The sequence below is a fragment of the Sebastes fasciatus genome, chromosome 16 (genome assembly GCF_043250625.1).
Source record: "Sebastes fasciatus isolate fSebFas1 chromosome 16, fSebFas1.pri, whole genome shotgun sequence".
In the NCBI taxonomy this organism is placed as follows: Eukaryota; Metazoa; Chordata; class Actinopteri; order Perciformes; family Sebastidae; genus Sebastes; species Sebastes fasciatus.
The window spans coordinates 619,564-644,205 of NC_133810.1; the positions used below are offsets into that span (position 1 = coordinate 619,564).

A 24,642-nucleotide genomic window follows, 5' to 3' on the forward strand; every position below is an offset into this window, starting at 1 on the left:
TGTTTAGTCTTTGTCCTCTACTGGTTCATAACTGGTTTTCCTGTTTTTGAGGAGTTTGACAGACGGACTGAAACGGGTGACGTTCATGTTCTGATGCTTTTCAAGGTTTTCCTGATTTTTATTGATATCGACAGTAATTTTTAGAAAGTGGAACAAATTTCAACTTCAGATTCGGACGTTTGTTTGTTTATCAACATCAGCTGATTATTAAGAGGCGTGTTTGTTCTAATTAATAAGTGTGTGTGTGTGTGTGCGGGTGTGATGTAATTAGTGTGTGTTGATCTCCTTAAGGAGCTGCTGTTGTTTCAGGAGTCGTTGAGCTCGTTAAGACGCAGCTCCTCGTTAAGAGATCAAACTCTTTGTGTTTGTTGTTGTTGACGATAGAAACGTCTTTAACGGACGACCGGACGTATTAATCCTCCAGATTAGCATCAACAGCGCTAACGAGTGTTTGTTAATTACCTGCAGCGTGTTGACGGACAGTCGGACGGATGAATATGGAGACGATGTTTCTGAAGACGTTAACGAGCGGCTAACGAGGCCTCGGAGCTCCGCCCACCGGCGGCTCCAACAGGAAGTTGATTTTTCAACATCAAAGACGAAGTTTGACTGTTTTTGTCTTTAATTTGATGATGTTGATATTTACACACTGAATATTTCATATTTAACGTTCAGCACGAAGCTGCAGCGAACTTTATTTAAAACAGCAGTCGTCCTCTTTAACCCTTTAAACATCACAGTCGTGAAGGTAGTACACACAGTACCTCACTAGTACTACCTCCAGATGTGCAGTAGTACTACCTCCAGATGTGCAGTAGTACTACCTCCAGATGTGCAGTAGTACTTCCTGTGATGATGTCAGAAACTCTTCTGTTTTCTTTTGTTCTCTGATGAAACGCTCTCGTCCTCTCTGATTGGTCGACGTCCTCGTCGTCCCGCTCCGGTGGTCACATTCATCACAGTGACAGGCTCAGCCGACCAATCAGATCACACACACACACACACACACACACACACACACACACAGATAGATAGGTGCGTGTGTGTGTAAGGCGATGAAGCCAAAAGGTGACCCGACGTTCTCATTTACTTAACTGGGTCGCCGTGGCAACAAGGTGTGTGTGTGTGAGAGTGAAAACTGGGCTAAAACACAGCGGGTTAATGTCACGACACAATTCACACCTCCATCAATCTCCCGTAACACACACACACACACACACTCTTCTGTGTGTTAGTTAAATCTGACCTTTCTACATAGTGATGGATTTAGTTCCAGGTTTTACTGTGTGTGCGTGTTCGTGTTCGTGTGTGTGTGTGTTTGGACCATTCAAAGAGCAGAACTGACTAAAGAACAAAGAAAAAATCTTTCTTTGATGTTGTTTTTTTACAGTGTATTCTACTTGTTTTGTTAAAAAAAAAAGTGTATATATATATATATATAAATAAATAAAAACAAAAAGAAGTCAAGAAAAGTTTCAGGTTTAAATCTGGTTTTATTTTCTGTAAACATGAAACAGAAAAGGTTTAAATGAGCTCCGATTGTTCTGATTTCATCCTGAACCCCGACCCCTAAACACCCACTCAGACACGTTCAGTATTTACAGTTAAAAACTAATAATGATAATAATAATAACTTTACAGTTTATTGAGCTGTAAAATAAAAACAGAACAAACATCATCTAATCAGCTGTAACTGCTGCCTCGTTAAGGACCGGAGCTCGTTAAGCATGTCGCTGCCCTTCTGACAACGCCCAGTCTGTGACGTCACACTGCACTATGTTACGTGGTGACATCACTTCCTGTGATCAGAGTATTTTAACCTCCAGACAGGCTGCGATTCTGTACTCGTTAAACCTCAGAGCTCGTTAAGGCTGTCGCTGCCCTTCTGACCACGCCCAACCTGGGATGTCACTCCTGAGGTCTGGGACTCGTTAAGCTCGTTATGGGTCAGAGCTCGTTATGGGTCAGAGCTCGTTAAGGGTCAGAGCTCATTACGGGTTAGAGCTCGTTAAGAGTCAGAGCTCGTTAAGTTCCGTTACTTGTTACATCGAGAATCTCGACAAATGAACAGTAACAGTTCTTCTACTACATCAAGTACTACTGAAGGTAGTACCAGTACTACGACTTGTATCACTTCTAACTACTAAACATGAAATACAGAAACATTAAATACACGTTCAGGTGTGACTCCGCCCCCTACAGGTGGGAACTGTCAGCAGGTCCAGCAGGGGGCGGGGCTAACAGGAGTCCTGTCCAGCTGCAGGTGTTTCACCTGATGACATCACAGGTGGTCACATGACGGTGACATTTAAACTCCTCCCCCTTTCAAAGTGTCCCGTCCTGTTGACACGGCGCTCCCTTCTAATGATGATAATAATAATAATAATTAGAAACAGGAAGCAGAGAGAGGTGGCTGATGGGATTTTGAGTATTTAGTTCCTCTTTTTTTATTCGTCCATCGTCGGCTTTTCTTTTTCAGGAGGTCCGACTCTTCTTCTTTACTCGCTGTGCTCATCATCCCTTCATCAGTTCATCCATTCATCAGGTCATCCCTTCATCAGGTCATCTCTTCATCCCTTCATCAGTTCATCTCTTCATCGGTTCATCTCTTCATCCCTTCATCAGTTCATCCCTTCATCGGTTCATCAGTTCATTCCTTCATTAGTTCATCCCTTCATCAGTTCATCCCTTCATCGGTTCATCAGTTCATTCCTTCATTAGTTCATCCCTTCATCAGTTCATCCCTTCATCAATTCATCCCTTCATCAGTTCATCTCTTCATCGGTTCATCCCTTCATCGGTTCATCCCTTCATCAGTTCATCCGTTCATCAGGTCATCCCTTCATCAGTTCATCCCTTTCATCCTTCATCAGTTCATCTCTTCATCGGTTCATCTCTTCATCCCTTCATCGGTTCATCAGTTCATTCCTTCATTAGTTCATCCCTTCATCAGTTCATCTGTTCATCAGTTCATCCCTTCATTAGTTCATCCCTTCATCAATTCATCCCTTCATCGGTTCAGTAGTTCATCAGTTCATCTCTTCATCGGTTCATCCTTTCATTGGTTCATCCCTTCATCGGTTCATCCCTTCATCAGTTCAGTAGTTCATCCCTTCATCGGTTCATCCCTTCATCAGTTCATCCCTTCATCGGTTCAGTAGTTCATCCCTTCATTAGGTCATCCATTCATTAGTTCATCCCTTCATCGGTTCATCCCTTCATCAGTTCATCTCTTCATCGGTTCATCCCTTCATCAGTTCATCCCTTCATCAGTTCATCAGTTCATCCCTTCATCAGGTCAGAAGAGGAGTGGTGGTTTGCTGAACGGTCGGTTCTCTGCAGTAAAACACAGTAAAGTTTCATTCATCCATTCATCATCTGTAACTCCGTCCAGAAAAACTACAAAATCCAGAATTCACATTAGATTATTATTTACAGTGTAAAGTTATTATTTACAGTGTTACATTATTATTTACAGTGTTAAGTTATTATTTACAGTGTAAAGTTATTATTTACAGTGTTATATTATTATTTACAGTGTAAAGTTATTATTTACAGTGTTACGTTATTATTTACAGTGTTACGTTATTATTTACAGTGTTAAGTTATTATTTAGTGTTACGTTATTATTTACAGTGTTAAGTTATTATTTACAGTGTAAAGTTATTATTTACAGTGTTACATTATTATTTATAGTGTTAAGTTATTATTTGCAGTGTTATATTATTATTTACAGTGTTAAGTTATTATTTACAGTGTTATATTATTATTTACAGTGTAAAGTTATTATTTACAGTGTTAAGTTATTATTTACAGTGTTATATTATTATTTACGTTATTATTTACAGTGTAGAGGCTGTGGTTACAACAACAGCTGTTTGGTAGTTATTAGTTATATATTTATTTCATCAGTAGATTGTCTTCATAGAGACGATAAATCATCTGTAGATTTATAATATCGACAGTTTAACGATATAAAACAACGTCTCTGTGATGAATGAATGTTATCACGTCTCTGTGTTCGGCTGGCTGGGCTGGGATTGTCTTTCTGCATTCAATTTCACAGTGGACACACACACACACACACACACACACACACACACACTAAAGTGAATCTTCAGATGTTTTCATCAGATTATTTCATTATTTTTTCATTTCACTGATTTGTTTAGTTCATTGATATTAAACAAATCATCACTTCATAAATGAAAAACTGATAATCAATTATCTAAATAATTGATTGATTTCTTTCAGCTGCAGCTGTTATTTATTATTATTATTATTATTATTATTATTATTATTATTATTTTTCTATATTTTTACTGTTTAGACTCAAACCAACACAATGATGTATGTATATATACCGTATATATATATATATACGGTATATATACATACAGTAATAATATATATATAAGATGTTACCTTGAACTGCAGAGTTTTCCTGCTGTTTGTTCTCCAGTTCGCTGTCAGGGATCACTACATCTGAAACAGAAACACCTTTTTAGCACAGTGTTAATGTACGTTATCACCGTGTTAATGTACGTTATCACCGTGTTAATGTACGTTATCACCGTTAACGTACGTTATCACCGTGTTAATGTACGTTAACACCGTGTTAATGTACGTTAACACCGTGTTAATGTACGTTATCACCGTGTTAATGTACGTTAACACCGTGTTAACGTACGTTAACACCGTGTTAATGTACGTTAACACCGTGTTCATGTACGTTATCACCGTGTTAATGTACGTTAACACCGTGTTAATGTACGTTATCACCGTTAACGTACGTTATCACCGTGTTAATGTACGTTATCACCGTGTTAATGTACGTTATCACCGTGTTCATGTACGTTATCACCGTGTTAATGTACGTTAACACCGTGTTATTGTACGTTATCACCGTGTTCATGTACGTTAACACCGTGTTCATGTACGTTATCACCGTGTTAATGTACGTTAACACCGTGTTATTGTACGTTATCACCGTGTTAATGTACGCTAACACCGTGTTATTGTACGTTAGCTCCATGCTACTGTTCTCCTGTATACTCCACCTGTCAGCGCTCTCTCCACCTGCTCTCTCCTCCTCGACTCAAAGTCCAACGCCTCCTGCAGCTTCCTCTTCGACTTCTTCTCCTTCTTCAGCCTCCTCTGGATCGACACTGACAACGACAGACCACAATAACAACATCCATAATAATAACAACACAACAGACCTGTCTCACCTCTGGTCTAGAGACCTGTCTCACCTCTGGTCTGTAGTGACCTGTCTCACCTCTGGTCTAGAGACCTGTCTCACCTCTGGTCTGTAGTGACCTGTCTCACCTCTGGTCTAGAGACCTGTCTCACCTCTGGTCTGTAGTGACCTGTCTCACCTCTGGTCTAATGACCTGTCTCACCTCTGGTCTGTAGTGACCTGTCTCACCTCTGGTCTGTAGTGACCTGTCTCACCTCTGGTCTAGAGACCTGTCTCACCTCTGGTCTGTAGTGACCTGTCTCACCTCTGGTCTAATGACCTGTCTCACCTCTGGTCTGTAGTGACCTGTCTCATCTCCGGTCTAGAGACCTGTCTCACCTCTGGTCTGTAGCTCAGAGCTCAGCTGTCTCTGGAGTGTCTGTCTCGCGTCTCTCTCTCTCTCCAGCTCCAGTTTTAACTCTTTCCTCTCCAGCTGGTTGTGTTTGTCCTGAGAACGAGAACTCTCCACGGCCACCTTCAGGAGACCCTGATGACACACAGACGGACGATTCACAGTGAGACGTCCTGATAGGACACATTACATCATCGTCTCCATGATACTGTCTGTACGTTATCGTCTCCATGATACTGTCTGTACGTTATCGTCTGTACGTTATCGTCTCCATGATACTGTCTGTACGTTATTGTCTCCACGATGCTGTCCGTACGTTATCGTCTGTACGTTACCGTCTGTACGTTATTTTTTCCACGATACTGTCGTACGTTATCGTCTGTACGTTATCGTCTCCATGAAACTGTCTGTACGTTATTATCTCCTCGATTCTGTCCGTACGTTATCATCTGTACGTTATCGTCTCCATGATACTGTCTGTATGTTATCGTCAGTACGTTATCGTCTCCATGATACTGTCTGTACATTATCGTGAGTACGTTATCGTCTCCATGATACTGTCTGTACGTTATCGTCAGTACGTTATCGTCTCCATGATACTGTCTGTACGTTATCGTCTCCATGATACTGTCTGTACGTTATCGTCTGTACGTTATCATCTCCATGATACTGTCTGTACGTTATCGTCAGTACGTTATCGTCTCCATGATACTGTCTGTACGTTATCGTCCCCATGATACTGTCTGTACGTTATCGTCTGTACGTTATCATCTCCATGATACTGTCTGTACGTTATCGTCTCCATGATACTGTCTGTACGTTATCGTCCCCATGATACTGTCTGTACGTTATCGTCTGTACGTTATCATCTCCATGATACTGTCTGTACGTTATCGTCTGTACGTTATCATCTCCATGATACTGTCTGTACGTTATCGTCAGTACGTTATCGTCTCCATGATACTGTCTGTACGTTATCGTCAGTACGTTATCGTCTCCATGATACTGTCTGTACGTTATCGTCTCCATGATACTGTCTGTACGTTATCGTCAGTACGTTATCGTCTCCATGATACTGTCTGTACGTTATCGTCTCCATGATACTGTCTGTACGTTATCGTCCCCATGATACTGTCTGTACGTTATCGTCTGTACGTTATCATCTCCATGATACTGTCTGTACGTTATCGTCTGTACGTTATCATCTCCATGATACTGTCTGTACGTTATCGTCTCCATGATACTGTCTGTACGTTATCGTCCCCATGATACTGTCTGTACGTTATCGTCTGTACGTTATCATCTCCATGATACTGTCTGTACGTTATCGTCTGTACGTTATCATCTCCATGATACTGTCTGTACGTTATCGTCAGTACGTTATCGTCTCCATGATACTGTCTGTACGTTATCGTCAGTACGTTATCGTCTCCATGATACTGTCTGTACGCTATCATCTGTACGTTATCGTCTCCATGATACTGTCTGTACGTTATTGTCTCCACGATGCTGTCCGTACGTTATCGTCTGTACGTTACCGTCTGTACGTTATTTTTTCCACGATACTGTCGTACGTTATCGTCTGTACGTTATCGTCTCCATGAAACTGTCTGTACGTTATTATCTCCTCGATTCTGTCCGTACGTTATCATCTGTACGTTATCGTCTCCATGATACTGTCTGTATGTTATCGTCAGTACGTTATCGTCTCCATGATACTGTCTGTACATTATCGTGAGTAAGTTATCGTCTCCATGATACTGTCTGTACGTTATCGTCAGTACGTTATCGTCTCCATGATACTGTCTGTACGTTATCGTCTCCATGATACTGTCTGTACGTTATCGTCTGTACGTTATCATCTCCATGATACTGTCTGTACGTTATCGTCAGTACGTTATCGTCTCCATGATACTGTCTGTACGTTATCGTCCCCATGATACTGTCTGTACGTTATCGTCTGTACGTTATCATCTCCATGATACTGTCTGTACGTTATCGTCTCCATGATACTGTCTGTACGTTATCGTCCCCATGATACTGTCTGTACGTTATCGTCTGACGTTATCATCTCCATGATACTGTCTGTACGTTATCGTCTCCATGATACTGTCTGTACGTTATCGTCTGTACGTTATCATCTCCATGATACTGTCTGTACGTTATCGTCAGTACGTTATCGTCTCCATGATACTGTCTGTACGTTATCGTCAGTACGTTATCGTCTCCATGATACTGTCTGTACGCTATCATCTGTACGTTATCGTCTCCATGATACTGTCTGTACGTTATCATCTGTACGTTATCATCTCCATGATACTGTCTGTACGTTATCGTCTCCATGATACTGTTTGTAAGTTACCGTTTCTACGTTATCTTCTCTATGTTTTTGTCTCTACGTTATTTCAGGTAACTCTCTGTCACCTGTATGTTGGTCAGCAGCGTCTCCATGGATGACAGACCCTCAGCCAACAGGAACGGAGCAAAGGTGGGGTTTGCGTGGTTGATTGACAGCGGCTGAGAGGTGAGCGGCAGCCTCTCATAGGTCGGTTTGACGAGGGGGAGGGGCAACAGGCTGTCGTCTGCAGGTAGGAAGGTCAAAGAAACAACTCAAGAAACAAACAACCTGTTGAACATTTAAAGAGGTTTTATAAAAGGTGGAGGAAAGATTCCTGTTTGTAAAATTCATGAGCACTTTGTCTCTGGGTGTGTGTGTGTGTGTGTGAGGACCGGTGCGGTGTTTTAGACCTCAGTACTGAGGACATTGGGAATACATTACCCCAGCTAGGACCCTCACAAGTACACAAGTACAGGGATGTAACACACACAGGATCTGTACCAAACACGTTAAGCGTTAAAGGTGCTCGTCTTATATATATTTTATAGAATAGTTATGGCTCACCAGCACAAATAACTGCTGGTTTGAATGTTTATGATGAAGTGGATCTATAGAAACTAGGATCTTCTTCAGCCATTGTAATAAAAACAAGACAACAATAGTTGCAAGCCAGCGTTAGCTAACGTGTTCAGAGAATTATTCTGCCTCCACTAAACGCTCCGCCCGCTAAACATGTCACCATGGTTACTGACACGTCACCATGGTTACTGACAGAGAAGGAGGTCACTTCCTGTCCTCAAACACTCTTACCTTTTTCTCTCGACACCTTTTTAAAGTTGTTTTCTCGCTCTGCGATCTCTCCGTCTGTGGAGTTCATCACAACACAAACATTACGTTATTATAATCCCGTGTTTGTGTTCAGCTGGACTCACGTTGGTATATTTATAGTATATTTATTATATTAACGTCATTAAAGGGACTGTTAGTAAGAATCCTAAATGTCTTGTTAACAGCTTCACCTGTGTCCGTTAAGTCAACTAAAGTCAGCGTCCTGTTACTGGCGCTTGTGCTCGCTCTACATAGACATGAAGGAGCATCGCTCAACACAGTGAGGAGACACACGTCAGCTAAAAGCACAATATCACTCTATATTTCAGCTGCTTGGCAGTAATGTTACTACGGTCTCCTCCGCGTCCTCCGACCGCGGCCAACACTGTTTAACAGCTTCACTAGATACAACCAAGAGGTTTTGGTGCTTCACTGGAGTTTGTGTTGGAGTCTGAGTCTGAACAGCGGAGACACACGAGAGACCATGAGACACACGAGAGACCAGGAGACACACGAGAGACCAGGAGACACACGAGAGACCAGGAGACACACGAGAGACCATGAGACACACGAGAGACCATGAGACACACGAGAGACCATGAGACACACGAGAGACCACGAGACACACGAGAGACCAGGAGACACACGAGAGACCAGGAGACACACGAGAGACCACGAGACACACGAGAGACCATGAGACACACGAGAGACCAGGAGACACACGAGAGACCAGGAGACACACGAGAGACCAGGAGACACACGAGAGACCATGAGACACACGAGAGACCATGAGACACACGAGAGACCATGAGACACACGAGAGACCACGAGACACACGAGAGACCAGGAGACACACGAGAGACCAGGAGACACACGAGAGACCACGAGACACACGAGAGACCAGGAGACACACGAGAGACCACGAGACACACGAGAGACCAGGAGACACACGAGAGACCACGAGACACACGAGAGACCACGAGACACACGAGAGACCACGAGACACACGAGAGACCACGAGACACACGAGAGACCACGAGACACACGAGAGACCAGGAGACACACGAGAGACCACGAGACACACGAGAGACCACGAGACACACGAGAGACCACGAGACACACGAGAGACCAGGAGACACACGAGAGACCAGGAGACACACGAGAGACCAGGAGACACACGAGAGACCATGAGACACACGAGAGACCATGAGACACACGAGAGACCAGGAGACACACGAGAGACCATGAGACACACGAGAGACCATGAGACACACGAGAGACCATGAGACACACGAGAGACCAGGAGACACACGAGAGACCATGAGACACACGAGACCATGAGACACACGAGAGACCATGAGACACACGAGAGACCATGAGACACACGAGAGACCAGGAGACACACGAGAGACCATGAGACACACGAGAGACCATGAGACCATGAGACACACGAGAGACCATGAGACACACGAGAGACCAGGAGACACACGAGAGACCATGAGACACACGAGAGACCATGAGACACACGAGAGACCATGAGACACACGAGAGACCAGGAGACACACGAGAGACCATGAGACACACGAGAGACCAGGAGACACACGAGAGACCATGAGACACACGAGAGACCATGAGACCATGAGACACACGAGAGACCATGAGACACACGAGAGACCAGGAGACACACGAGAGACCATGAGACACACGAGAGACCATGAGACACACGAGAGACCATGAGAGACCATGAGACACACGAGAGACCATGAGACACACGAGAGACCATGAGACACACGAGAGACCATGAGACACACGAGAGACCATGAGACACACGAGACCATGAGACACACGAGAGACCAGGAGACACACGAGAGACCATGAGACACACGAGAGACCATGAGACACACGAGAGACCAGGAGACACACGAGAGACCATGAGACACACGAGAGACCATGAGACACACGAGACCATGAGACACACGAGAGACCAGGAGACACACGAGAGACCATGAGACACACGAGACCATGAGACACACGAGAGACCATGAGACACACGAGAGACCAGGAGACACACGAGAGACCAGGAGACACACGAGAGACCAGGAGACACACGAGAGACCATGAGACACACGAGAGACCATGAGACACACGAGAGACCATGAGACACACGAGAGACCAGGAGACACACGAGAGACCAGGAGACACACGAGAGACCATGAGACACACGAGAGACCATGAGACACACGAGAGACCATGAGACACACGAGAGACCATGAGACACACGAGAGACCATGAGACACACGAGAGACCATGAGACACACGAGAGACCATGAGACACACGAGAGACCATGAGACACACGAGAGACCATGAGACACACGAGAGACCAGGAGACACACGAGAGACCATGAGACACACGAGACCATGAGACACACGAGAGACCATGAGACACACGAGAGACCAGGAGACACACGAGAGACCATGAGACACACGAGAGACCAGGAGACACACGAGAGACCATGAGACACACGAGAGACCATGAGACACACGAGAGACCATGAGACACACGAGAGACCATGAGACACACGAGAGACCAGGAGACACACGAGAGACCATGAGACACACGAGAGACCAGGAGACACACGAGAGACCATGAGACACACGAGAGACCATGAGACACACGAGAGACCATGAGACACACGAGAGACCATGAGACACACGAGAGACCATGAGACACACGAGACACACGAGACACACGAGAGACCATGAGACACACGAGAGACCATGAGACACACGAGAGACCAGGAGACACACGAGAGACCATGAGACACACGAGAGACCATGAGACACACGAGAGACCAGGAGACACACGAGAGACCAGGAGACACACGAGAGACCATGAGACACACGAGAGACCATGAGACACACGAGAGACCAGGAGACACACGAGAGACCATGAGACACACGAGAGACCATGAGACACACGAGAGACCATGAGAAACCGACCCGGTAGATTTATACGTGTAAGAAGTCACAAACAGTCCCTTTAAGTCCGGTTTGTGTGTGCTGACCCGGCTCCGGTGTGTGTGCTGGAGGAGGAGGTGATGATGAGGCTGATGAAGATGCTCTGGAAGGTGATTGGCTGGTTGGTTCTCGGGGGTGGAGCTCATCATCACTGGGGGAGGGGCTTCCTGGAGGAGACGCCTGAACACAGAGGGTTAGCTTAGCTCTGTTAGCATCTGTGTGGTTAGCAGTGACAGTAGCAGTTTTTACTTTCTTTCTTTTTTACCAACAGGACTGTACAAAAGGAAATAACACTGTTAGCATTAGTTCTCAATGTTAGCATTAGCACTTATAACACTAGAGTACTGTTAGCATCAGCGCTAGCGGTGTTAGCTTGCAGTCACCTTGCTGTCTTCCATCTGAACATGTGACATGGCGGCCATGTTTGCCAAACTGCTCAGCTGACTCATCTGGTTCATCGCCATGGCGACGCTGGCAGGGGGCAGGCCCACAGGGAGGAGGGGGTGTGGCATGACCATAAAAGGAAAGTCTGACAGACCTTAGGAGGCGGAGTCAGAGAGACAGAAGGATGCTACGATGCTAAGCTAACAATACAAAAAGAGACATTGACTTATCCAATCAGAGGAGAGCTGTGACTCACGGTTGGCCAATAGCGCGCTGTGATGCTGCAGCGTGTTGAGGTGGAGACACGCCGAACCAGGAGGAGGCGCCACAACTGAGGAGGAGGGAGGAGGAGGAGAGAGGAGGCGCTGCTCCTTCTCCCAGGAGCCTTCACTGCCTCCTACAGCAAGGAGAGGAGACGAGGACAGGGGATGAGGAGACAAGGAAAGGAAAGAAGGAGGTTCGGAGACGGATGATTGATGATGTCACGATGAAGATGTGACGTCGTACCTGTGTCATCGTTCTCTGAATCGGCTCCGTTGTGCTGTCGGTGCTGATCGCTGTTGCCGTGGAAACCCATCATCATCCTCATCTTCTGCAGCTTCAGAGCCTCGGCCATCGCCGCCGCCGTCAGACCTGCAGAGAGGAAACACGTTGGAGACCAGGTGAGACACCTGAGACAGGTGAGTCCAGTCTAAGTGAGACACCTGAGACAGGTGAGTCCAGTTCTGTTTTTCGTAACTCTGTTTTTCGTAACGCTGTTTTTTTGCTGTGTTTAATAACGCTGTTCTACGTAATGTTGTTTTCCGCAACGTTGTTCTACGTAACGTTGTTCTACGTAACGTTGTTCTACATAACGTTGTTCTACGTAACGTTTTTCTACGTAACATTTTTGTAAGGTAGCGTTTTTTTTAGGGTAACGTTTTTCGTAACGTTGTTATACGCAGCGTTGTTTTCCGCAGCGCCGTTTTCCGCAATGTCGTTTTCCGCAACAACGTTTTACGCAACGTCGTTTTACGCAACGTCGTTTTACGCAACGTCGTTTTACGCATCGGCGTTTTACACATCGGCGTTTTACACATCGGCGTTTTACGTAACGTCGTCTTACGTAACATCGTTTTACGTAACGGCGTTTGACGCAGTGTTTTTTTACGTAATGTTTACATATAAGTTTGTCTGAAGGTTCAGAGCAGGAAGTTTAATCTGAGATTTTGAGAATTAATTATTATTCTGCCTCTATTTCATTCTTGTACATTTTCATCAGATGTTTTTACATTCAGAGAAGAAGATGAAGATGAAGAAGAAGATGAAGATGAAGATGAAGAAGATGAAGATGAACATGAGAAGAAGATGAAGATGAAGAAGAAGATGAAGATGAAGATGAAGAAGATGAAGATGAACATGAGAAGAAGATGAAGATGAAGATGAAGATGAAGGTGAAGAAGAAGATGAAGATGAAGATGAAGATGAAGATGAAGGTGAAGATGAAGATGAAGATGAAGGTGAAGATGAAGATGAAGAAGAAGATGAAGATGAACATGAGAAGAAGATGAAGGTGAAGAAAAGATGAAGATGAAGGTGAAGAAGAAGATGAAGAAGAAGATGTAGGTGAAGAAGAAGAAGATGAAGATGAAGATGAAGATGAAGGTAAACGTTCCAGATGTTTTGAGGAGTTGTGACTGATCAATAATTAATAACACCGGCAGCCTGAACGTCTCCAGTGACTGTCGCTGTCTCTCGACCAGCTCTCTCTCCCTGCAGCCACTTGGCCCAATTAATCGCCTCCTCTAATTAACTCAATTAGTATTAACGAGGGACTCCCGCTAACTAACGGACAGCGACCCCCCCCCAACCCTCCGGCTCGTTTAACTCCTGATGAACGAAAACAGAAAGTTTTGATCTTTTTGTTCTCAGAGTTTCGCTGCAGGAGATTTATTCTGTTTTCATTCTTTGAAACTGGAACATTTAATGTCAAGAGACTCCTTACGTGCTTTAGCTTAGCTTAGCATAAAGACTGGAAGCGGGGGGAAACTGTTAGCGTAGCCTTTCAACAACTCTCTCATCACTTTGTTCTTCCCATCAGAAGTCCAGGTCCCTTTAAACTGATATATTCATCCCATCATATTGAAGATAAACAGCTGTCTCACTGATTAATAATCATTTATGGAGTACAGCAACACATTTAGAATATGTATATGTATATTTATATTTATATATGTATATATGTATATTTATATATTTATAGAGGACTGAACAGGTTAAACATGATGACCCGTTGGCTGCTGTTGGCAGAAGGCTCCGTCTCTCTGACTGACTCTACTGAAGGAGAGTGAACTTTAAACATCCATACTGATCAAATATATAATAATATATGTTATGTATCAGACTCGTTCATCAAACCAGAGGCTCTGTCCCACAAACAGGAAACGCATCACTGACTGATGTTCTGATAAACACACGTCACTTTGATGAATCTGTCTTCCTGTTAGAGAATAAAAGCTCAGAGACGTTTAGTTTAGTTTCATTTTGATTAAAGAGATTAAACGTCTCTTTTAAAACATAAAACCACAAACTACATCAAATATGAAAATAGCAGAGATATAAAACAGTTTTACCAGCATGATTCTCCAATTTAATACCACGGTAAAATATAAAACAATAGATCTCACGTACTTCAACATCCACTCCTCTATCAGCGTCCTCCTGGGTTTTATTATGAAGTTAATCAGGTCATAATTATCTTTTATATCGTTGTGAAATCATCTCCTTCAAACTACTGGATTTATTCAAGTTTATCACCAAAACTACATTTTACAAGATTACATTTGAACACATCAGGATTCACCTTCGCCTAACGCTCATTTTTACTGAGAGGAGCCTGAAGGCATCATAACCTATGTATGAACCTATGTAACCATGGGAACCTCCGTTAACATTAGAGTCGGAGAGAAAGGGTTGCTAATAGTTTAGCCTTCTGCTAACAGCAGTTAACGGCTCACGGCTGCTGTTAAACACATCAAGGAGGTGTTACCCATAATGCACCTCTCTGTGTGGCGTCAGGGAGACGTCTGACTCTGTGACTCCGTCCTCTTTTATCTTTACTATATACTTTTATACCTTTACCACATTTTAATTAAGTGTGTGTTCGTTTGATGTGTCCGTCGCTGACCTCGCCGGTCACTTTAATAAGAGCTGAGTGTTTTCATGAAGCTGTCAGAGCTGTCAGGAGGTGACGGGGGGGGGTTGGTATGTGAGAGCAGCCGAGCGTCTCTGTTGGATTAAAACTTTGTGCTCAACAGAAACATGAAAAGACTTCAGTGTTCTCCACTGTTTTCATGGTCTTCATCAGGACACGCTCTGCTGGAGCTGATGAGGATCCTTAATGAGACACAGAATACCTGAAGACTACCTGCTCAGGTACTCTGGTCACTACATGCTCAGGTACTCTGGTCATTACCTGCTCAGGTACTCTGGTCACTACCTGCTCAGGTACTCTGGTCACTACCTGCTCAGGTACTCTGATCACTACCTGCTCAGGTACTCTGTTCACTACCTGCTCAGGTACTCTGTTCACTACCTGCTCAGGTACTCTGGTCACTACCTGCTCAGGTACTCTGGTCACTACCTGCTCAGGTACTCTGATCACTACCTGCTCAGGTACTCTGTTCACTACCTGCTCAGGTACTCTGGTCACTACCTGCTCAGGTACTCTGATCACTACCTGCTCAGGTACTCTGTTCACTACCTGCTCAGGTACTCTGGTCATTACCTGCTCAGGTACTCTGGTCACTACCTGCTCAGGTACTCTGATCACTACCTGCTCAGGTACTCTGATCACTACCTGCTCAGGTACTCTGATCACTACCTGCTCAGGTACTCTGTTCACTACCTGCTCAGGTACTCTGGTCATTACCTGCTCAGGTACTCTGATCACTACCTGCTCAGGTACTCTGGTCACTACCTGCTCAGGTACTCTGATCACTACCTGCTCAGGTACTATGTTCACTACCTGCTCAGGTACTCTGATCACTACCTGCTCAGGTACTCTGTTCACTACCTGCTCAGGTACTCTGTTCACTACCTGCTCAGGTACTCTGATCACTACCTGCTCAGGTACTCTGGTCATTACCTGCTCAGGTACTCTGGTCACTACCTGCTCAGGTACTCTGGTCACTACCTGCTCAGGTACTCTGATCACTACCTGCTCAGGTACTCTGATCACTACCTGCTCAGGTACTCTGATCACTACCTGCTCAGGTACTCTGTTCACTACCTGCTCAGGTACTCTGATCACTACCTGCTCAGGTACTATGTTCACTACCTGCTCAGGTACTCTGATCACTACCTGCTCAGGTACTCTGTTCACTACCTGCTCAGGTACTCTGTTCACTACCTGCTCAGGTACTCTGATCACTACCTGCTCAGGTACTCTGATCACTACCTGCTCAGGTACTCTGATCACTACCTGCTCAGGTACTCTGATCACTACCTGCTCAGGTACTCTGATCACTACCTGCTCAGGTACTCTGATCACTACCTGCTCAGGTACTCTGATCACTACCTGCTCATGTACTCTGTTCACTACCTGCTCAGGTACTCTGGTCACTACCTGCTCAGGTACTCTGATCACTACCTGCTCAGGTACTCTGATCACTACCTGCTCAGGTACTCTGATCACTACCTGCTCAGGTACTCTGTTCACTACCTGCTCAGGTACTCTGATCACTACTTGCTCAGGTACTATGTTCACTACCTGCTCAGGTACTCTGATCACTACCTGCTCAGGTACTCTGTTCACTACCTGCTCAGGTACTCTGTTCACTACCTGCTCAGGTACTCTGATCACTACCTGCTCAGGTACTCTGATCACTACCTGCTCAGGTACTCTGATCACTACCTGCTCAGGTACTCTGATCACTACCTGCTCAGGTACTCTGATCACTACCTGCTCAGGTACTCTGATCACTACCTGCTCAGGTACTCTGATCACTACCTGCTCAGGTACTCTGTTCACTACCTGCTCAGGTACTCTGTTCACTACCTGCTCAGGTACTCTGTTCACTACCTGCTCAGGTACTCTGATCACTACCTGCTCAGGTACTCTGTTCACTACCTGCTCAGGTACTCTGATCACTACCTGCTCAGGTACTCTGATCACTACCTGCTCAGGTACTCTGATCACTACCTGCTCAGGTAATAAACCATCATGGTGCTCTTAAGATAGATAGATGACTAACAGGTAACCCTCCAATCAGAGCCAGGCCTGACTGTGATGTCACCGTAACACTCATTTATAAAATATTCTTAAGCTGCTTTTCTTTCAACATGAGATCAAAGTCTTGACACTTGTCGCCCCGAGCAACACACACACACACACACACACACACACACACACACACACACACACACACACACACACACACAGTGCTGCGGGTGAGACTCCAATCTGTCAGTCATGTTGACGTCTGCTAATTAAGCGTCCTAATTATAACTCTGATCACTCTGAGCTGTTCAAACATCCACATGTTCTATTGCTGATTGTAAAAACTCACTCAGGACACGCTTGTTATCTCATTATGACCTCGTTATGATCTTGTTCTGTTGTCGTTATGATCTCGTTATAATCTCGTCACAATCTCGTTAACCGTTGGCTCGTTAACACGTCTTCATCAGGATCTCTGCTCTGATCACGTTATTGAACACGGCTCCCTCAGGGTTAATGATATTAATGATATTAATACTAGTACGGGTGATATGAACTCTCATACTACTACTTGAAGTAGTACTACCATGAGTACTATCAGCCATAGTACAACAAGTACTCGTGGTGTGAGTGTTGGTTTGTTTGACTCACCTGTCTGTGACAGCAGGGCGGGGCTTATCAGGCCATGTGGGAGGAGTCTGGAGCCGTCCGTCATCGTGGCCACGCCCAGCGTCCTCTTGGGAGGACGACCTGGTCGAGAGCTGAAAAACACAGCAAGACGGCCCTTTATATAGAAGATTCCACCTTAAATCAGTAACCACCGGTGTTCATGTTCCTGAGTCCATCGTCCCCGGGGAAGACTTTAAGAGACGCACCGTCTGTCTGATCGTCGACACGTTGTAAATAAAGTTACATTTTTAAATGAAGTTAAGTTTTTAAATAAAATTACATTTTTAAATAAAGTTACGTTTTTAAATGAAGTTAAGTTTTTAAATAAAGTTAAGTTTTTAAATAATGTTACATTTTTAAATAAAGTTACGTTTTTAAATGAAGTTACGTTTTTAAATAAAGTTACATTTTTAAATAAAGTTAAGTTTTTAAATAGTTACATTTTTAAATAAAGTTAAGTTTTTAAATAAAATTACATTTTTAAATAAAGTTACGTTTTTAAATGAAGTTACATTTTAAAATAATGTTACATTTTTAAATAAAGTTACGTTTTTAAATAATGTTACATTTTTAAATAAAGTTAAGTTTTTAAATAATGTTACATTTTTAAATAAAGTTAAGTTTTTAAATGAAGTTACATTTTTAAATAGTTACGTTTTTAAATAAAGTTAAATTTTTAAATAAAGTTACATTTTTAAATAAAGTTAAGTTTTTAGATGAAGTTACATTTTAAAATAATGTTACATTTTTAAATAAAGTTAAGTTTTTAGATGAAGTTAAATTTTTAAATAAAGTTAAATTTTTAAATAAAGTTACGTTTTTAAATGAAGTTACGTTTTTAAATAGTTACATTTTTAAATAAAGTTACGTTTTTAAATAGTTACATTTTTAAATAAAGTTAAGTTTTTAAATAAAGTTACATTTTTAAATAAAGTAAGATGACAGAAAACATCAATTATCACATTAAATCAGTCAAATCTAAAAATCTAAAAAATGTACGGTTAAACTGACAGAAAGAAGAAAATATTTGACTATATATATTAATACTATATATATATATATATATGATCTTATATAAAATAAATATATTTTATAATACACTATGTAGATGATGATGTCACTGATGATGTCACACAGAGCTGATGATGTCATAGCAGTAGTAAGTAAAACAGTAATCAGATTACTTTAAAGGCTCCTCAGTGACTGACTGCCCAGCCGGTTGCCGTGGTGACCAGCCTGCTGCCTCAGCTTTATGAACACACAGTGACAGTCGGGGGGGTAGACACAGGTCAGAGTTTGATTGACAGGTCCCAGACAGCCCGCCCACACACACACACACACACACACACACTGAGGAATTTAATTTACTGTGTGTGTGTGTGTGTGTGTGTGTTGGGGGGGGTTCAACACTTAATTAAACTGGGACAAAATGTCCTTTATGTAGCGCGCACACACACACACACACACACACACACACACACACACACACACACACACACACACACACACACACACTGAGTGTTTTCAGAAACACTGATCCCAGTTTAACCAGTTTAAATTTAAATGAAAAGTGTGAATGTGTACATTAAATCAGAGGAGACGTTAGTAGGGACGCTAATGTTTAAAAATGTTCTTAACCGTTAACCGACAACATTAAGATTGGTGCCTCTCATGCAGCGGTGCTCCAGCTGCAGGAGCACAACAGATACTGGTTGACGGGACCGGAGAGACCGGAGAGACCGGACTCACCGGAGAGACCGGACTCACCGGAGAGACCGGAGTCACCGCCGCTCGACGGTGAAGATCAGAGTCGGCGCTCTGCACATCTCTTCTAGTAACCGGAGGAATCGGTAACACCGGTGATGTCACAGGTTTATTAACCGGCGGGAACATTTCCTCACCGTCACATCACCAGTTTACAGTTTAATGAGAACCAGGAGATTAAAGATGATTAACACACACACACACACACACACACACACAGCCTCTCTCCGTTAATCCCATAATTAGTCGAAGCTCATTTACATAATTTGATCATCAAAGAAAAAAACATTTTGATCCTAAACACACACGCGCGCGCACACACACACACACACACACACGCACAAACACACACACACACACACACACGCGCGCGCACACACACACACACACACACGCACAAACACACACACACACACACACACACGCACAAACACACACACACACACACACACACACACACACACACACACACACACTCTCTTTATGTCACTTTAAGTGAATGTGTGTGTGGCCTCCAGGTGTGTCAGTAGATTGTTAGTCAGGTCATGTGACACGGTTCAGGTCAGGTGGTCTGACGTCACCTAACAGGTGAGTTTTAGTTCTAGAATTAAACTGATACAGATTTATAATTAAACTGGATTAACGACTGTTTTCATCCCCCAGACGCAGCTTCACAGGTGAGTCCTGACAGAATCCTAATGCTGATCCTGATGGATCCTGATTGACCATGATCCTGATTGATCCTGATGCTGATCTTGATTGATCCTGATGTTGATCCTGATGCTGATCCTGATGCTGATCCTGACTCTGATTGATCCTGATCTCGAAGGAACCGTTAGAGGTGAATATAAACGAGCCCTCTGAGATAAATGTGAACAGAAAAGCAGAAAACTAATAAATACTATATTTATTAGTTTTAGTGTTGAAGGCGTCGCGGCTTCAACCGGTCGTTAAAGGGTTAAAATAAAAGACATAATTCAATATTTAATCATTTGTTGTCCAGATAAACAATCACACTGAGTGAAATGTATTATATTATAATATAATATAATATAATATAATATAATATTCACTAAATGAATGAATTATTAGATAAAGACTAAATGATCTGTTAGACCTGACGAGGATTTTAATAAATGATCTGATCAGTTTCATTTTATTGTTGTTTCACATCTTAGAAAATAAAATCACCGTCCAGTTGTCTGTTTGTATTTTAATATTAATATTAATATATCTGTTAGAGCGGCAGCGACGAGTCGGTTGAAATAAAAGTATGCAGCAAATATTTTAATAATTAATTGTTTCAGTCAAAATAACGGATTCCTTCTCCGTCTCTGACTTCCTGTTTGATTTCACAGTAAAATGGACATATTTCACTATTTATGACATTTTTATATTAATTAATAATCAGCAGAGAAATCAATGAGGAAAATAATTGATTTTCAGCCCTGCGATAACACATCTAATTTATTATATTATGTTTTCTGTACTTATCACTCAATAACTATATATATGTATATATATATATATATATGTATATATATATATATATATATATATATATGATATATACACGCAGTATATATCATATATAGTAGAGACCTTACGGCTGCAGGAGTTTCATGACGGACTTCTGCTGCACAAATATTTGCACAATTCTCTTAATATATAATATTATAATATATTTATTATTTTATAATTATTTGTGTTTTCTTGCTGAAACATGAATTTATGAATAAAGTCTGTTTTTATCTGATAAAAGTGTTTCAGTTCTATAGTTGATCAATAATCACACAAAGAGGTCATGTTTAAAACACTTATTCTATATTTATGGATAATTACACTTTAATATATATGATCATATTATTAATATCATTGATATTATATATATATATATATTTACGATACGATACGACTTTATTGTCAGTTTGCACTGAAATTCATTTTGCATCCCTAGACAGCTCCGTTTGAGAGAAAGTGCTCATCCAACAGACATCCTGTCCGTACACACAGAGACACACAACACATCTCCATTATCATACATAACCCGTTAAACATCATCTGTCCTCTGGATCTACACGTCTTTAGCAGCTCATTCATTATTATTCAGCAACAGGATGGACTGATGGACAGAGCGTTCTTCAGCCTGATGTGGTTTAATGTGGGGACTCTGAATGTCCTCTTGGAGGACGGGACTAATGTGGATCAATAGTTCAATAAGAAAGTAAAGAATCAGATCTTCATGTTACATTATTTCACAGAAATAAAGGAATAAAAACAATCATTTAAAGTGATTTATTAGTTTTCAAGTTTTATTAATGAAGAAAATATTCTTTGTAAATATTTGTGATTAATATTTTTATTTAGTGTTTTATTTATTTCATTTAATGAGCATCTTTAACCTGCTGAACCAGCCCGTTTTACACTTCTCCCTCTGAGTGTCTCTCGGTGTGTCTCTGTGTGTCTCTCGGTGTGTCTCTGTGTGTCTCGGTGTGTCTCGATGTGTCTCTCGGTGTGTCTGTGTGTCTCTGTGTGTCCCGGTGTGTCCCGGTGTGTCCCTCTGTGTGTCTCTGTGTGTCCCGGTGTGTCCCGGTGTGTCCCTCTGTGTGTCTCTGTATGTGTGTCTCTGTATGTGTGTCTCGGTGTGTCTCGATGTGTGTCCCGGTGTGTCCCTCTGTGTGTCCCGGTGTGTCCCGGTGTGTCTCTCGGCGTGTCCCTCTGTGTGTCTCTGTGTGTCCCGGTGTGTCCCGGTGTGTCCCTCTGTGTGTCTCTGTATGTGTGTCTCTGTATGTGTGTCCCGGTGTGTCCCGGTGTGTCCCTCGGTGTGTCTCTGTGTGTCTCGGTGTGTCTCGATGTGTCTCTCGGTGTGTCTCTGTGTGTCTCGGTGTGTCTCGATGTGTCTCTCGGTGTGTCTGTGTGTCTCTGTGTGTCCCGGTGTGTCCCGGTGTGTCCCTCTGTGTGTCTCTGTGTGTCCCGGTGTGTCCCGGTGTGTCCCTCTGTGTGTCTCTGTATGTGTGTCTCTGTATGTGTGTCTCGGTGTGTCTCGATGTGTGTCCCGGTGTGTCCCTCTGTGTGTCCCGGTGTGTCTCGGTGTGTCTCTCGGCGTGTCTCTCTGTGTCTCAGTGTCTCGGTAAGACTCTCGGTGTCCCTCTGAGTGTCTCTCAGTGTCTCTGTCTCTCTGAGTGTCTTTGTGTCTCTCTGAGTGTCTCTGAGTGTCCCGGTGTCTCTGTGTGTCTCTGTGTCTCTGTGTCCCTCTGAGTGTCTCTGAGTGTCTCTGTGTCTCTCGGTGTCCCTCTGAGTGTGTCTCGGTGTCCCTCTGTGTCTCTCTGATTGTCTCTGAGTGTCTCTGTGTCCCTCTGAGTCCCTCTGAGTGTCTCTGTGTCCCTCTGAGTCCCTCTGAGTGTCTCTGTGTCCCTCTGAGTGTGTCTCTGTGTCCCTCTGTGTCCCTCTGAGTGTCTCTGTGTCCCTCTGAGTGTCTCTGTGTCCCTCTGAGTGTGTCTCTGTGTCCCTCTGTGTCCCTCTGAGTGTGTCCCTCTGAGTGTGTCTCTGTGTCCCTCTGTGTCCCTCTGAGTGTCTCTGTGTCCCTCTGAGTGTCTCTGTGTCCCTCTGAGTGTGTCTCTGTGTCCCTCTGTGTCCCTCTGAGTGTCTCTGTGTCCCTCTGAGTGTCTCTCGGTGTCCCTCTGTGTGTCTCTGTGTCCCTCTGTGTCCCTCTGAGTGTCTCTCGGTGTCCCTCTGTGTCCCTCTGAGTGTGTCTCTGTGTCCCTCTGAGTGTGTCTCTGTGTCCCTCTGTGTCCCTCTGAGTGTCTCTGTGTCCCTCTGAGTGTCTCTCGGTGTCCCTCTGTGTGTCTCTGTGTCCCTCTGTGTCCCTCTGAGTGTGTCTCTGTGTCCCTCTGAGTGTGTCTCTGTGTCCCTCTGTGTCCCTCTGAGTGTGTCCCTCTGTGTCCCTCTGTGTCCCTCTGTGTCCCTCTGAGTGTGTCCCTCTGAGTGTGTCTCTCGGTGTCCCTCTGTGTCCCTCTGTGTCCCTCTGAGTGTCCCTGCCCACCTGGCGTTGGTGCAGTCCCGGTAGAGCGCCTGGAAGTCGGCCCTGGTGATGAGCTTGCAGCGGTTGACTCCCGGCTGGATGGCTCCCAGCCCCCGCAGGACTCGGACCTGCTCCACGCTGCAGACCACCGGGCTGATGCTCAGCCGCTTCAGCTTGGTGTAGACGGTGTGCAGGCCGCCCACCAGGTGCTTCAGGAACAGCTCGAACACCTGCGGCAGGCAGATCAGCTCCACACCGTTCACCTGGAACGAGGCCACCTTCACACCGTGGACCTCCACCAGCTGACACTCCGTCTGAGGAGCGGTGCTGCTGCTGCTGCTCAGGTGAGCTCCGGACAGGTGAGCAGCGGGGCGGCGCGGGGAGCTGGCCGGGATGGGAGCGCTGTAGGGCGGCTCGGAGTGGAAGAGAGGGTCGGTGGAGGGGCTGGAGGTCCGGTCCATGTCAGGATGTTAGAGAGGAAACCACCAAGAAGAAGATGAAGAAGATGAAGGTGATGTCTCTTCTCCTCCTCTCCTCTCAGCTCTGTCTCTCTCTGTTCCCGCCACTCAGACTGACTCTCTCTCTCTCCTCCTCCTGCTCTCTGTCTCACACACAGCCAATCAGAGCTCAGCCAATCACAGGCCGGGACCGCACACGGACAGGCCTCCCATTGGCTGAGAGGACGCACTCAGGGGGCGGGGCTTCTGGACCGGGAGTCTGACAGGTGAATGATTGACAGCTAATTTTGGATTAAAACAAGATTTAAATGAATAAATAAAATAAATAAATAAATAGAGGAATAAATGAATAGATAAAAAAAAAAAA

The 24,642-nt window shown here is 43.9% G+C and overlaps 1 protein-coding gene across 3 annotated transcripts; it reads right to left on the reverse strand.

Moving 5' to 3' along the window:
• Window positions 1–1,532: 1,532 nt before the first annotated feature.
• LOC141752330 (dachshund homolog 1-like) lies at window positions 1,533–24,410 on the reverse strand. 3 transcript variants are annotated; one of them, XM_074610179.1, is made up of 13 exons: window positions 23,839–24,410; window positions 18,015–18,124; window positions 12,671–12,796; window positions 12,420–12,560; window positions 12,163–12,317; window positions 11,827–11,959; window positions 8,743–8,796; window positions 8,019–8,176; window positions 5,582–5,729; window positions 5,061–5,168; window positions 4,426–4,485; window positions 3,272–3,336; window positions 1,533–3,159 (listed from the first exon to the last, which is right to left on the reverse strand). In XM_074610179.1, the coding sequence occupies exons 1-12, from the start codon at window positions 24,276–24,278 to the stop codon at window positions 3,299–3,301; spliced, it is 1,671 nt and encodes a 556-aa protein (XP_074466280.1). In that variant the 5' UTR covers window positions 24,279–24,410; the 3' UTR covers window positions 1,533–3,159; window positions 3,272–3,298. The 3 variants fall into 3 exon arrangements, with proteins under 3 accessions (XP_074466280.1, XP_074466281.1, XP_074466279.1); XM_074610180.1 differs by having other exon boundaries at window positions 1,533–3,336; window positions 12,163–12,308; XM_074610178.1 differs by having other exon boundaries at window positions 1,533–3,336; window positions 23,839–24,409.
• Between the last annotated feature and the right edge of the window lie 232 nt (window positions 24,411–24,642).